Raw genomic sequence first — 15,880 nt, forward strand, 5'->3', positions numbered from 1 at the left:
TCCCGGGACCTCATCGGTCAGGCCCCCGGCTCCCCCGATCCCGGGACCTCATCGGTCAGGCCCCCGGCAGCCTCGGAGGCAGAGGCCGAGCGTGACCCGCGGACGCCACCGAGGACAGGCCCCGGCCGCTCACCCGCTGCGCCTTCTCCCACAGCTGGTTCAGCTTCTCCATGCGGAACTCCTCCGTCCTCGGCGTCGGCTCGTTCTTCTCCCGCGAGTACTTGCCGCCATGGCCGGCGGCCGGCGCGGGTCCGAGGAGCAGCGGCAGCAGCAACAGTGGGAAGAGCGCGGCCAGCGGAGACGCCATCTTTCTCTGCGCCGAGGGCCGCGCGGGCTCTCGGGAGACGCCGCGGCCCCGCCCCGCCGCGCGGCCTTCTGGGGGTTGTAGTCCCTCCTGGCGCCGCCGGCCGAGGCGCCGCCGCCAGTGGACTACACGTCCCAGGAGGCTCTGCGGTGTCACCTGGCCGTTGCCAAGCAACCGTGCCGCGGCCTGGGGACGCCTGGGAGCACGGCGTTGGTGGGAAGGGATTGAAACAGGACAGCCCGTGTCTGGGCTGGAATCTGGAGCGCTGGGTGAGGGAGACTCAGTTGACGGGGTGCCTGGCCCCTGCTTCCTCCCCCTCCACGCCGCAGAAAGAGTGGAAAGATCAGAATTCAGGGCCTTGTCTGGCTGGAGACTTCGCAGGCTGCGTTTCCTCCAGTTACTCCCTGTTCGTCTTCGCAGTCCTGGACTTGGGCGAGGCGCCCAGAGGCGTCACGGCTGCTCTCACATAGGATCCATGCAAACCCCAAACCCCCGCTGAGGTCCAGGGAGGGATTGATCCGGGAGCGGAGGGTAGGGGGAAGCAGGGCCGGGCGACCCCAGCCCCGCGCATGCACAGAGCACCGCCCCTGCCCTGGGGGGTCTGCGCTGCACACACAGGTGTCTGCATTAGAGACCCCGCGTCCCTGTGCGCTTCTCCACCATCACTGCGTGCAGCGAGCAGATGGCAGCACAGCCAATCACGTGGGCGCTGGGTCAGAATGCTGGGGTGCTCTGAGGAGGCGGACCGGGAGCAGAGGGAAGGGGGAGGCGCATCGGTGGGGGCTTGAGGTACAGCCAAGGCAGGGAGGGGGACACACGCCGAGGGGCTGGGAGAAGGCGCAGGAAGGGCATCCACCAAGAATGTCTAAAATACATGCGTGTGTCAGCGTCCATGTCTGTGTGTGCGCGCGTGTGTCTGCGCTCAGGTGGAGAGGTTGTCTCCAAGTGGAGGGGCAATGAGGACCAGGGAGGGACTGGAGAAGCCTGGACACCACGCGGGAGTGGGCGGTAATCAAGATTTATTCACTTGTTAAACATGTTCTTACTGTGGTGAAAATGTGTACAACAAAGCATGCAGTTTATACACTTGCGATTCATTGATGCTGTTAATATTTCACAACCACGATCATCGTTCTCCTTTGGAGAACTATTCCAAGACCTGGAGCGCACTGCCCCCTGCCTTAGAGGTCGTACCCCTAACTGGATGACTACCAAGGTTTGATTTCAGGATACTGGCTTGTTTCAAACGTGTGTCATCATTCTACATCGGTCCTTTTCCGACTGACTTGACTTCATTCAGCATGATGTTTTCAGGATCGTGCGCTGGAACTTTGTTTCTCTTTCTAGCGGAATGAAAATTAGAACAGCCCCCCCCCCCCCCCCCCCCCCCCCCCCCCCCCCCCCCCGGTGCACATATCAGCAGTAGTTCACATAAGCAGTATGTATGCATAAGGAGTCCTGCTGGCCTTGTGCACTGTGTGCTGGGTTGCTAACCCAGAACATGTCAGTTCGAATCCGCCAGCCACTGCGTGGGAGGAAGATGAGGCAGCTCTTTCTGTTAAGATTCAAGGCTTTGGAAACCCGGTGGAGGGTCCCCAGGGGCTGGAATCAGCAGTAGGACTGGGGTGATGGATGGACATGTGCCACACCTGGTGACTTCATCTCTTGTTCATTTTGTTTGTTTCTACCTTTGGGCGGCTGTGAAAAGTGTTGCCGTTAGCACTGGCCTGTGTTCTTACATTTATATGACCATGTCCTGTGCTGACCCTCTCTGGGAACTGGTTCCTATGTGCATTAAGGGTCCAAAGGACAGGACCCATGGCACAGGGTCCGTGATAGAGGACACACAGGACAGGGCCCTCCGGACAGGATCTATGAGACAGGGCCCACAGGACAGGATCTATAGGACAGGGTTCAAGGGACAGGATCTACTGGACACAGTCCACAGACAGGGCTCACAGGACAGGGTCTACAGGACATGGTTCAAGGGACAGCACTCACAGGACAGGACCCAAGGGACAGGATCTACTGGACACAGTCCACAGACAGGGCCCACAGGACAGGGTCTACAGGACAGGGCCCATGGGCCAGGGTCTATGGGACAGGGCTCACAGCCGACTCCTGACACCTGGACGTTGGCCCACGTGCTGTCCCCACAGCCTGTGTCTGGCCTGGTGAGCTCCTGTTCTGTGTTGTCCAGTGGTTTCACTGTTCTAGGAACGGGGGCACCTGCAGTCCATCCCATCCAGAAGTGCAAGTGCCCGGCCCCTGGTGTGCTGGTAGTTAAGAGTGCACAGCCTGACAAAATGGGTGACCCTGAGGACACTATGCTGAGTGAAATATCTCAGTCACAAAAGGACAAATACTGCATAGTGCCACTATTGTAGAATAGGACTGACATGGGGGATGGGGGGAAATGAAGAAAAGAGGGGATAAATAATGTACACAGCATTGAAACAGATGAGGCTGAGAACTGTATAAAAGGAATATATGATAAGGTCTTATTGGCATGACAAGAGTCCAGAATAAGAGCTGCATAGTAAAGTGGTGGTGGTGGTGGAACTGCATAACAATGAAAGAACTTTTTTCCCCAAGGAAAAAAGCAAACTGGGTGGGGGGAGGGGGACAGGGGACAAGGAAGAAAATGTGGAACAATGAATGAGTGGAAATTCAAGTTCTTTATAAACTTTCATTAAAAAAATTTTTTTTGAAGTGTACAGCCTGGAGTGAGTTCGGTGATTGTTATGAATCATGACTCTGACTCCTAGCAACAGAGCAGCGACGTCCGCTGGAGTTTCCGAGGCTGTAATCTTACGGGATCTGGCAGCCAGCTTTCATCCCAGTCACACCTCAGATGCCCGTGGGCCCTTCTCTTCTGCCGGATTCTGTCACATGAGGTGGAGTCACCAGGGGTGGACTGGCCTCTGTGCACACAGCAATGGCAACAGCAACAGCCACGTCTCTGACCACACTGCCTTGGGTGGGTTGGGATCACAGACCTTTCTGTTTACAGCGAGCATTAACCATTGCACTGCAGGGGTTTTCAGTGCACTGGCTGTTGTGAGGTGCCCTCCAGGCAGGTCCAGCTCACAGTGACCCCTCATAGGACCAGGTGGAACGCTGGCCTGCACCACCCTGACAGTCTCACGGATCTATGCCCATTCTCGCAGCCACTGTGTCTATCATTGCACTAAAGGGCTGTGTCTTTTCCCCTGACTCTCTACTTTAGCTCTGGTGGCCTAGTTGTAAGGTGCTACACTGCCACCCCAAAGGCACACAGTTCAAATCCACCAGCTGCTCTGTGGGAGAAAGATGGGCAATCTCCTCCCATGCGCTTTACTACCTCTGAAAACCACTGGAGGATAAGTCCGTTCTGATTCTATGGTGCACAACAACAACTTTCCAAGCACCTTATCCTTCTCCAGGGACTTGTCCCCAGACATGTAGAGGGCCACAGGATTTGTCTTCATGTCTCAGAGTCAATGTTCTTGATCAGAAGGAGGCTGTCCTGCAGGTAGGGATGTGAGGACCCACCTCCTCCATCTTTAACCCCCAGCTTTGAGACGGTTTCTGCCGGCACAGAGTCTGGGGGCTGAGGGACTCATGAGTAGGGTCCAGAGGTTCAGTCCAGCTCAGTCCCCACTGCCCAGAACCAGCCGCATGACCACACCTTGTTGCTACAAGGGAGCCTGGGAAACACCAGGGGCTTGATCCTGGTGGGAGCTGGAGTTTGGGCACCTCTCGCTGAGCCAGGCTGAGGGGGAGGGTCTGTGTCTTCAATTTCCTGACTCAACACGACCATTATCCAGGCCGTCCCTGGTGCCTTGAGCCACAGGGGCCCATGCTGGGTACCGTCTAGTCTGGGGTGAGAGTCTCCTGTACATCTCATCATTCACTCCCTGCCCTCGTGTCAGAACTCACAGATGACCTTTGGAGGCTGTCAGTCACCTGAGAATTCGTTGGAGAAGATCGTGTGGATTGCCAAGGAACTAACAGTTACTCAGGTCTCTGGGAAAGTAAGTGCAGCCGGCGTGCTCCTTGAAGGCATGGAGGAAAAGCTTCAGCTCACATCCTCGGGCCCATCAGTGGGAGAAGTTCCTATTAGGAGGGGACCTCATGCTTGGGAAGGTGGAGGGGAGCAAAGGGGAGGGAGCCCGTCAGCCGGGGGGGGGAGGTTAACACAGTGACTGCAGCTGTGGGTCTGAGGGTGTCGGTGACTGTGATGCTGGCACAGGACAGGACAGGGCTCAGCTCTGTAGCTCATAGGGTCACCAGGGCTCAGTCCTGCTAGATTTGACGGCACCTCACAACAACAACAGCAACGTGGCCTGAGAGGAGATCGGCCATCCTTCTCCTGTGGACGTGCTGGTGAATTTGCACAGATTGAGCTTAGCAGGGCAATTTTCTCATCTCATTTTGTGCTTGTTAGTGACCCTGTCGTATCGTTGTTGTTGATACGTACACAACCATCAGGCTGGCGCTATACCAGAGCTCATCCCTCGTTTTCAGAGGCAGTAAATAACTTGGTGGAGACTGCCCAGCCTTCTCCTGCGGAGCGGCTGGTGGGTTTGAACTGTGTGCCTTTGGGATTGTAGTCCAGCTTCTTGGCACTAGGCCACCAGAGCTCCCCGTCCTTGTCTTTTCGTTGATAGAGTTGTTGTGTGCTGTTTACCAACTCACAGCTGACTCTCCAGTGGGTTTTCAGAGGCGGCAAACTGCATGGGAGGAGACGGTCCATGCTTCTCCCATGGAGCAGCTGGTGGATTTGAACTGTGTGCCTTTGGGATTGTGGCTCAGCTCCCTAGCACTAGGCCCCCAGAGCTCCATCTCGTCAGTTGTGTTGTTTGTTTCATGCAGTGTTGCGGCACCTCCTTCCCTGCTGGCAACGTGCTCAGGGAATTGGAGACGGCCTTCCTCTGTCCCCGGGTTTGGGCAGAGCTCAACAACAGTCAGTCTGAGAGCAGAGCCTTCCCAGGCTCCTAGATCATGAAATGAGGAGTCCGCAGACCCGGAGGCCCGTCACTGTCTCTTATCGCTCATCCTTATGTCACAGACTGAGACGTCGAGGCCACAAGACGACCCCTGGAAGGTCCAGCGACTACAGAGCATCTCACCTGAGATGCGTCCTGAAAAGCCCATCCTCAATCCCACAACGAAGGGTGTCCCTTCAGAATGTAACCCTGGAGATGGAAATAGATGACTGACGTGGACAGAGTGGTGGGGGCTGGGGCACAGTGGTGATGAGCTGCGAGGCAGAGGTCAGAAGTTCAAATCTATTAGTGGCTCTCTCGGATGAAGATGAGACATTTCTGCTTTCATAAAGAATCACAACCTTGGGGACCCCATAGGGGAGCTTGACTCTGTCCTGTGGGGCCGTTGAGTGGAAACTGACTCGACAGGAGTGTGGCCTCGATGGGTTGGTTTTTGGTGTTGGTTTTTTTTTTTAATAGATTAAATTTTGTCTCCCTGAGAATGTGAAGAGTTTCAGGATCTATAGTGGTGTAATGTGTTTTGTGTTGAGCTGCTAACACAAAGCTCAGTGGTTCGAATCTGCCAGCTGTTCCCTGGGAGAAAGATGTCTCCTCCCATAAATACTCACAGCCTCAGAAAACCAGTGGAGAGCCGTGTATTAGCATCTTGATGCCGGCAGCCAGGCCTCCTGGCTGTCATTGTCATTGTCGGTAGGCGCCCTCGAGCTGATGCCAGCCCACAGGAGCTCCGGCCGGTGCTGTGCGGTCGTCGGGGTCAGGACAGGCTCGACCCCATTGCAGTGACCACTGTGTTACTCTGTCTGGTGTCTCTTCCTCCTTTGTGCTGAGCCTCCACTCTTTCCCCAGTGCGCGGCCTCTCCCGTTACCAGGAGGCCCGAAGGCTGTGAGACGGGCTCACCTTCCCTGCCTCGAAACAGCACGCTGACCCCGCTGCTTCCAACACACCCCATTCATTCTTGCGGTGGCCCACGGGATGCTCAGCGCTCTTCACCAACACCACAGCTCGAAGGCATCGCTCTTCCTGCGGCTTCCTTATTTGTCTGGCTCCGTCCTGTGCATGTTGTTGTTACAACATCGTTGGGCTCCGTCCTGTGCATGTTGTTGTTGTTGCATCCTCAGCCCCTCTCATGTGCATGAAGGGATTGAAAAGGCCCGGTTCCGTTGCCCATTGTTCCACAGGGCTTTCACTGGCAGATTTCAGAAGCGAATCACCAGGCCTTTCTTCCTAGCCTTAGCCTGAAAGCCTCCGTGGAACCTCAGCAGCATCACAGCAACACATGCAGGGCTCCATTGACAAGTGGGTGGAGGCTGCACTGAGGTACAAACAGGAACCAAGCTGGTGGGGGATTGGCTGACTGGTGTAGAAGGATGGGTAGGTGGATGGATGGATGGACAGGTGCATGAATGGACGGATAGGTGATGAATGGATGGACAGGAGGATGGATGGATGGATTGATAGGTGCATGAATGGATGGATAGGTGATGAATGGGTGGACAGGTGGATGGATGGATGGATGGATGGATGGATAACTAAATGGATGAGAGATGGATGAATGGATGGATGGATGGATGGATGAATAGAGGATGTATGTGTGAGCAGATGAAAGAATGAATGGGAAGGTGGATGGAGGAATAAATGGATGGATTGACAATTAACTGGATGAGAGAAAGATGGGAGATGCAAGGATTGTTGTTGTTAGGTGTCATTGAGTCAAGTATGACTCATAGTGACGCTAAGAACACAAGATCTGAACCCAGTCCCGTCCAGCACCATCCTCACACTTCCTGACACACAAGAGCCCATTTCAGGGGTCACCGTGTCAATCCACCTGGTTGAGGGTCTTCCTCTCCTTCCCTGACCCTTCACCCTTCCCAGCATCATGTCCTTCTCCAGAGAATAGCACCTCCTACCAACATACCCAAAGCATGTGGGGTGAAGCTCATCATTCTTGCCTCAAAGAGCACTCCTGCTGCACCCTCTCCAAGATGTAGCCGTTTGTTCTCTTGACCGTCCATGGGATGTTCAGTGCTCTTCTCCAACATCACAGCTCAAAGGAGTAAATTCTTTTCCTGTCATCCTTATTTATTTTCTAGGTCTCAGATGCATAGCTAGTAATCTGAAAGACTATGGCCTGAATTAGATGCACCTCAGTCCTCCAACTGACATCATGACTCCTCAATAATTTGAAGAGGTTCCCAACTACAGACTTTCCCAGTGTAATGCGTCTCTTTATTTCCTGACTGCTCATACCAAGGGTGTTATTTGTGGACCCAAGCAAGGTGAAGCTGTTGACAGTTTCAATTTTCTCTCCATTCATCATGACACTGCCTATTGGTCCAGAAGTAAGAATCTGTTTTCTTGATATTGAGACACAATCCATACTGAAGGCTGCATTCCTTGATCTTCTACAACCAGTGCTTCAAGTCTTACTTTCAGCAAGTAAGGTTGCATCATCTGCATAATGCAGGTTATCGATGAGTCTTCCTCCAATCCTGATGCAACACTCCCCTTCATAGAGTCCAGCTTCCCAGATTATTTGCTTAGTATATAGATTGAACAGGTAAGGAGAGAGAATACAACATAATGCACTCTCTTCCCAATTCCAAACCATGCAGTGCTTCCCTGCTCCGTTTGCACAACAGCCTCCTGGTCCAGGTATAGGTTCTGCATGAGTACAATCAAGTGCTCTGGGATTCCCTTTCTTCTCAATGTCAGCCACAACTTGTCACGATCCACACAGTCAAATGTCTGCACAGTCGATAAAGCGCAAACAGACATTCTTGTGGTATTTCTTACTTTCAGCCAGGATCCATCTGACATCTGCGATGATATCCCTGGTGCCATGGAGTCTTCTAAATCCTACTTGAACTTCTAGAAATTCCTTATCTATGTACTGTTCCAGCCATTTTTGAATGGTGTTCAACAGTATTTTGCTTGCATGTGATATCAATGTTATTTTTAGTAACTTCCACATTCAATTGTGGAATAAGGATATTATTCATGAAGAAAGCAGAAAATCATAATAAAAACAAAGGAGAAAGAAAAAACTGAAGTAGATGTCAGAAGAGACTCTAAAGATTGCACTGGAGGATTGAGTAGACAAATCTAAAGGAAAACATGTCGAAGTGAAAGAGCTGAGCAGATGATTTCAAAGGGCAGCTCTGGAGGACAAAGTGAAGCATTATAATGTGCGGAGCACTGGAATTGGAGAATGAAAAGGGAAGAACTCACGCTGCATTTCTCAAGCCGAGACAACTGAAAAACAAATTTAAGCCTTGTATTGTAGTTTTGAAAGATGCTACAGGCAATGTATTGAATGACCCAGAAAGCATCAAAATAAGATGGAAGGAATACACAGAGTCACTGTGCCAGAAAGAATTGACTGACACTGAAAAATATCAGGAAGTACCACATAATCAGGAGCCAATGGTGATGGAAGTGGAAGCTGCATTGAAGGCATTGTCCAAAAATAAGGCCCCAGGAATTGATGGGATACTAATTGACTTGTTTCCATTAACAGATGCAGCCTTGGATGTGCTCACCAGTCATGCCAGGAAATTAGGAGGACACTGTCTGGCCAACAGATTAAAAGAGGTTCATATTTGTTCCCTCTCCCAAGAAGGGTGATCCAATAGAATGTGGAAATTATCAATGGATGGATAGGTGGGTAGGTGAGTGGATGGATGAGTGGGTACACAGATAGGTACATGGATGGATGAAGGATGGATGGATGGACGGATGGTTGGATGGATGGGCAGGTAGATGATGGGTGGATGGTACATGGGCAGATGAATGGATAGATAGATGAGCGAATGAATAGACAGGTGCATCACTGGAAGACAGGATGAAGGATGGATAGGTGATGAATTCCTCTCCTTGTCACAAGAATATGCTGCCTCTTCCAAGAACTATGGTGCTGCAAAGCCCCTTGAGACGTGAGGCACAGGAGTGGGGCATGGAGGGGGTCTCTGTCACTTCAGATCCTGCACACCTGAGAACCTGGGTGGGCCTGGTGATGGTGAAGGGGCTGTGGGTGGGGGCAGAGGTAGCAGAACCTCTTCTCCAGGAAGCACCTTGTTACCCTTCCTCAGTGCTCCTGCCAGCCAGGGATTCAGGCCTGTAGTGTGGGGGCATTTCCCCTTGGGGTGCATGCAGTGTCCCCCCACCCTCGCCATGCTGGCTGACCTGGGAAGCACCCTGGCTTGGCTGTGTTCAGGCAGCTCTTCGCCCCTACACGACGATTAACTTGTCCCTTGTCCCTCCCACTTAAGTCATCCCGACATGAAGAAGCTCCCACCAGGCTGCGACTTGACGCAGAAGAGCAATTACTGAAAACATTTTTTAAAAGTTGACGTTTTTGTGAGATCTCGTCCTCCCCCAGACTCGAGCCTCCCCGGGAGGAGCCATTTCAGTTCTCTGTGAGTCTAAGCCCCTGAGATCTAACCTCCAGAGATTCTCTGCAACCTGGGGTGGGCCCGCCCTGCTGGGCTGCTGGGCCGGCGACAGTGGACACAGTGGACACGCGCTCTCTCCAAGCTGAAGGCTGTGCTGGACCCCTGAGCAGCCGGATCCCTGCGTGCATGTGGAAGTCAGAAGTACTTCCCCCACTTCCTGCTGGTGGGTGCGTGGGGCTGTGACAGGTGGGGCGGGGGAAGCTGCAGCTCTCCCCCTCCCAAGAGGACAGGAAGAGTGAAGCACCTACCCCTCCCCTGGGGTCTTAGTGTTCACCTGTGAGGTGCAGCAGAACCCTTGGCTGTACAGATGCTGATGCCTGGGGGTGCTAATTGAAACCCACCCAGAGGTGCATCAGAGGAATGGCCTGGTAATAGGCTTTCAAAAAAGTCAAAGGCCTGAAAACTCAGGTAATGAGAATCACTCCTCAAAAATGAGGTTTGGCACCAGGGTTGTCATTGTCAACGATCCTATCGGGAAGCCGTGAGTACCAGAAGGGTGTCTATCTGTGTTTTACTGACTAAACAAAGCATTTGACTGTGTGGATCATGACAGACTATGGCTAAAATGGAGAAGGATGGGAATCGCAGAACATTTTATTGTGCTCACACGAAACCTATTCCGAGATCAAGAGGCTATGGTCTGAACAGAGCAAGTGAACACTGCCTGGCTTAAAGTGAAGGAAACGAAGAAAGGTGCACATCAGGCTGTATCTGTTCTCCCAGCCCATTCAGTCCGTATGCTGAGCATCGAACTCATTTGGGAAGCTGGACTCCAGGAGCAGGAACGTGGCACCAGAACTGGAGGAAGACTCATCAACAACCTGCGCTATGCAGACGGCGTGGCAAGGACTCCACTGGTTTATTCATTGTTGTTGCTTCTCCAGTTGAGTCAGAATCAACTCATGGCTGACCCCGCGGAGGGCGTTCAAAGGCTGTGGCTAGCACAGGAGACTGGCCATCTTTCTCCTGAGGAACCTGGTGGATCAGAACCACTTGTCAGCAGTGCAAGTCCTTCTCGGTGGCCACCAGAGCGGCTCGCTGACTGAACAGAGATTAGGATCCCTGGTGGGGTCGGGGAGGGGTGTTGCGGTGGGTCATGTGTGGCTGTTAACTGAAAGGCCGGTGGTGAGAACCTTCCAGGCGGAAGAGTCAGTGTCAGGCCCTGGCGGCGCTGGGCTCTGTCCTGCAGGGCTGCTGTGAGGCTCACAGAACTCACTCTGTACAGGGCTGCTTTCATTTATTTATTTAACTTTTTGTTGTAATTTTAGTGAAAATTCACAGAGCAGACTGTATTTTCATTCAACCATTCATACACATTTCACTCTGCAACTTGAATTACAACACCCACAATGTAACCACCCTTTACCCACTCCCTCTCTGTGAGTCTCATGTCCATGAATCCTTCAAGCCTATTTCTTCCCATCTTACGAGCCTTACCTCCCAGCTAAGTCTGCTCTCTTTCATTGCTTATTCTGAGAGGTGAGTTCCTGGTGTGACTGGTCACCCAATAGGCTGTGGTGTTGGAGAAGAGCACTGGACAGCTCGTGGGTGGTCGGAAGGACGACAGAGATGTGTGGAGAAGGTGCAGCCAGAGTGCTCCTTGGAGACAAGGGTGGGGAAGCTTTGTCTCGTGCTTTGGGCATGTTGCCAAGGGGGGTTATTCCTTGGAGAGGAAGATCATGCTTGGAAAGGCGGAGGGACACCCAAGGAGAGGAGGACCCTCAACCAAGCAGATTGACACAGTGACTGCGACCACGTACTCCATCGTGTCAGAGGTCATGAGGATGGCACAGGACAGGACAGGCTTCAGACGTGTTGTTCACAGGGTCACTATGAGTTGTGCTAAACTTGATGCAATTTAATAGTAACAACAACATATAGGCCTGCCTACTGTTTGACTGGAAGTTGAGCCACTGAAGTGAGTTTTGTTCTGGGTTTGAAAGGTGACTCGGCCATCATGGTTGGGGTGACACTAGTCTCTATTGGACCAGGATGCCTGGCCTTTTTTTCTGGTTTTTAGTGTTTTTTTAAAACAACAATTATTGAGCACTGACTGTGTGTCGGAACCCAGGAGGTTCAGTTCAAGCCCAGCCTGTGGTCCCCGGGGAGAGGGCCTGGCGGTCCCTGGGGAGAGGGCCTGTTGTTTCCCAGGGAGAGGGCCTGGTGGTCCCTGGGGAGAGGGCCCGGCGGTCTCCCGGGAGAGGGCCTGGTGGTCCCTGGGGAGAGGGCCCGGCGGTCTCCCGGGAGAGGGCCTGGTGGTCCCTGGGGAGAGGGCCCAGTGGTCCCCAGGGAGAGGCCAGTGGTCTTCAGGGAGAGGTCCCGGAGGTCCCCGGGGACAGGTCCCGGTGGTCCCTGGGGAGAGGGCCTGGCTGTCTGTACCTGCATCTGCAGTGATTTCCCCAAAACACCTCCCCTGCCCTCAAGTCACTTCTGACTCAACATCCAGGAAACAGAAGTCTTCACCTCCGGGCCAGTAGGCAACATCATGACAGGTGGAGAAGAGATTGAAGTTGTCAATGAAGCAGCTTACTTGGATTTATAACCAGTACTCTTGGTACCAGCAGTCAAGAAATAAAGCTGAGTTGCCTTGGGAAAATCCGCTGGAAGGACTTCTCCAGAGGGCTAAAGAGCAATGATGCTCAGACTAAGGTGAGCCTGATCCAAGCCATGATCTGCTTGATTGTTTGCTATGTAGCGGAAAGGTGGACAGTGACTAAGGATGCCAGAAGAATTGATGTCTTTGAGTTGTGGTGTTGGAGAGGAGCGCTGGACAGCCCGTGGACCACTGAGAAAAGAAGCAGGTCTGCCCTGGAGAACGTGCAGGGCTGCTGAACTTCTCAAGCACTTTGGGCCCATTACTGGAAAAGGTGATTCCTTGGAGAAGGACATCACGCTTGGAAAGGTGGAGACCGGCATAAAACAGGGAGACCCTCAACAAGTGGATTGACCCAGAGGCTGCAGCGATGGGCTCAGGTGTGTCAGAGACGTGAGGACAGTGCAGGCCAGGCCAGGCCAGATGTGCTGTTCATAGGTCACTGTGGGTCATGCTTGACTCGACTTGAAGGTGCTCAACAACAACAACAACAACAACAACGTCCGCAGCAGCAGCAGCCCAGGGCGAAACTGTCCTGGGGTTCAAGGCTGTCCATCCTTATGGACGTGACTGACACATCTTTCTCCCAAGGAGCAGTCAGTGGGTTTGAACCACTCACGTTTCAGTCAGCAGCTGAGTGCTTACCCACCGCACCACCAGGTCTCCTTTCCATAAAGATCTGGCCCAGGCAGGCCGTGGGATGTTCCGCTGTGCTGCACACAGTCCTGGGAGAGGCTGGGTGTGGTGAGCTGGAAGCCATGTCTCCACAGGATGACAGAGGCCACTAAGGAGCCCCACTGCCGTGGGGTGACACGCTGGCTGGGGTCTCCAAGGTGGGTGGCCGGAACCCAGCAGCGCTCCACAGGACGACGGAGGCTGCTTCCATGGAGTCTGGGGCCTTGTCAGCCCTGCCCTGTGAGTCAGGCCAGAGCCCACCCCAATGCAGAGGGTTTAGATTTTCATGTTTCAGGCATTGCGTTAAGTCCTGGGGTGGGCGGGTCACGCAGTGAACAGGGGCCATCCCTGCCTGGGAGAAGCTGCCCTGCAAGGACAGAGCACCTGGGAAAGGTGAGTCACTCACATCAACTGTTATCTTGTCACAGTCTGAGGGCTGGACCCTCCCACCCAGACCTCAGGAGCCTAGCGGGATGGGCTGCCCTCCGACCTTGACCTTGGCAGCCAGCTCTGTGGTTAGAGTTCAAGGAGCACCTCAAGCTCCCAGGGGCCAAACCCCAGGAAGGATGCTGGCAACGTGGTTAGCACCTGGGATGCACCCCAGAAGCGCGAGCCGCGATCGTCATCCTCCTGAACAGCTCAGTGTGTGACTTTCCTCTGCAACAATGGCTGGTAAAATGACTGAGACTGAGAGGCCGTGCACGGCAGAGGCTGGCTCCCAGAGTCATGCAAGGTTTGCAGATGCTGTTAGGAGCCATCGAGTCATCCCCACACGTAGTGACCGGCCTAGGGCAGCCTGGTGCTGGCCCCACCCTCATGGCCCTGCCACGCTGCAGCCTGTTGTCACAGCCACCCGGTCACAGGCCCAGTGCATCTCACTGGGGGTCTCCCCTCTTGATAGAGGCCAAGCCTGCTGTCCTCCTCCACGATCAGTCCTTCCTGATAACACACCCGTAGAGATGACGTCTAGCCATCATGCTTCTGCTGTATATTTTTATGAATTGGAACTGCCTTGTAGCTCACCCTCCAGCAGCTAATCCAACAAGGTGAAATTGTCCATCTTTCTTCCACCAAGCAGCTGGTGATGGATTTGAACCCTGTACACCAGGGATGTGTCCTATCACCATACCTTTTCAATCTATATGCAGAACAGATTATCTGAGAGACTGGGCTCTATGAGGAGAAATGTGGCATCAAGGTTGGAGGTAGACTCCTCAACAATCTGTGTTATACAAATGACACAACCCTGCTTGCTGAAACTGAGGAGGACCTGAAGCACTTGCTGCAGAGGGTCAAGGACTGCAGCCTTTAATATGAATTGAATCTCAATATCAAGAAAACAAAGATCTCACCAGAGGGCTAATTGGCAGCATCATAATAGACAGTGAAGAGACTGAGATTGTTAACAGCTTTAGTTTGCTTGGCTCCACAATCAACACTCTTGGAACCAGCAGCCAGGAAATTAAAAGACATATTACATTGGGAAAGTCTGCTGTCAGAGATCTCTCCAGAGTACTGAAGAGTAACGATGTCAGTCTGTAGATTAAGGTGTGCCCAATACAGGCCACTTGCTATGCATCAGAGAGCTGAACAATGACTAGGATGATAGAAGGCGAGTTGATGCCTTTGAGCTGTGTTGCTGGAGAAGAATACTGACTATACCACAGCCTGCTAGGAGAACAAACAAGTTTGTTGTGGAGAGGATTAAACCAGGCTGCTTCTTGGAAGCAAGGATTCTGAAGCTTCATCTGACATACTTTGAACTTCTTGCAAGATGAGATCAGTCCTTGGAGAAGGACGTCATGCTTGGGAGGGTGAAGGGACAATGTAGGAGAGGAAGACCCTGGATGAGATGGGTTGACTAAGTGACTGGGGTAATGGGGGCAGGTGTGACGGAGATGGTGAGATTGGCACAGGTTAGAGCAGGGTTTAGTGCTGTTGTACACAGAGTCACTATGATTCTCAGGCGACTCGACAGCACATAACAACCACCAGCTTTGGGTTGGCAGCCCTACATCTTACCCACTAGGACACCAGAGCTCTCACTTATGTTCCTAAGGTTCAAGATTTAAAGGACTATACAGGATTAGTATAGACTATACATGGTTGGTCTAGTGGCAAGAAGCTGCACTGCAATCCAAAAGGTATGCAGTTCGAATCTACCAGCTGCTCCATGGGAGAAGGATGGACAATCTTCTCCTGTGTGATTAACTGCCTCTGAAAACCCGCTGGAGGGTCAGCTATGGGTTGACTCTGCCTCTATGGTGCCCAACAACAACAACAACAACAACAACAATAACAACAACAACAACATCATCATCATATGTGGTGAGATAGGAAGGCATCTGTAGCCACTTTCCTCTGAGTCTGAGCATTCTTGTTCCCAGCCCTCCTGCAGAGCGTAAGTCCCTAAACAGGAGAGAGGTGGCAGGCCCCACCAGAGCCCCGGGCAGGGACCTCTCCTGGTGATAGAACGCGGAGTGGGATGAAGCACTGCCCTGGGTCGAGGGGACCTGTCAGCCACCCCACGGGTTCCGGTGCTGTATGTGCATCTGAAAGTTGGACGGGGAGTCAGGTGACAGGAGAACTGACGCCTTGGACTTGGCGGGGTTGGAGCAGAGTGGGGAGTACATCAAGCCTGCCAAAGTACAAGGAAGTCCATCTGCAAAGAAGTGCGGCCAGGCTGCCCGTTAGAGGCGAAGGTGGGAAGGCTTCACCTCACACGTGGGCAGGTTGTCAGGAGGGTCAGTCCCTGGAGAGGGACGTCAGGGTTGGAAAGGAGGAGGGTCACAGAGAGGAAGATGCTTTACGAGATAGACAGGCAGGCACAGTGACCACAGCAACAGCCCACGTGTGTCAGGG

The 15,880-nt window shown here is 53.0% G+C and overlaps 1 protein-coding gene across 1 annotated transcript in view; it reads right to left on the reverse strand.

Moving 5' to 3' along the window:
* LRPAP1 (low density lipoprotein receptor-related protein associated protein 1) overlaps nt 1-15,880 on the reverse strand; it is a 110,294-nt gene that overhangs the window by 12,294 nt on the left and 82,120 nt on the right. The window contains exon 3 of the mRNA XM_006893664.1: nt 134-500. Within this exon, the coding sequence (XP_006893726.1) occupies nt 134-500 (367 nt within the window). The remainder of the gene's footprint in view (nt 1-133; nt 501-15,880) is intronic.

This window comes from Elephantulus edwardii, unplaced genomic scaffold (assembly GCF_000299155.1).
Source record: "Elephantulus edwardii isolate Elephantulus edwardi_28Jun2011 unplaced genomic scaffold, EleEdw1.0 scaffold00129, whole genome shotgun sequence".
NCBI classification, from domain to species: Eukaryota; Metazoa; Chordata; class Mammalia; order Macroscelidea; family Macroscelididae; genus Elephantulus; species Elephantulus edwardii.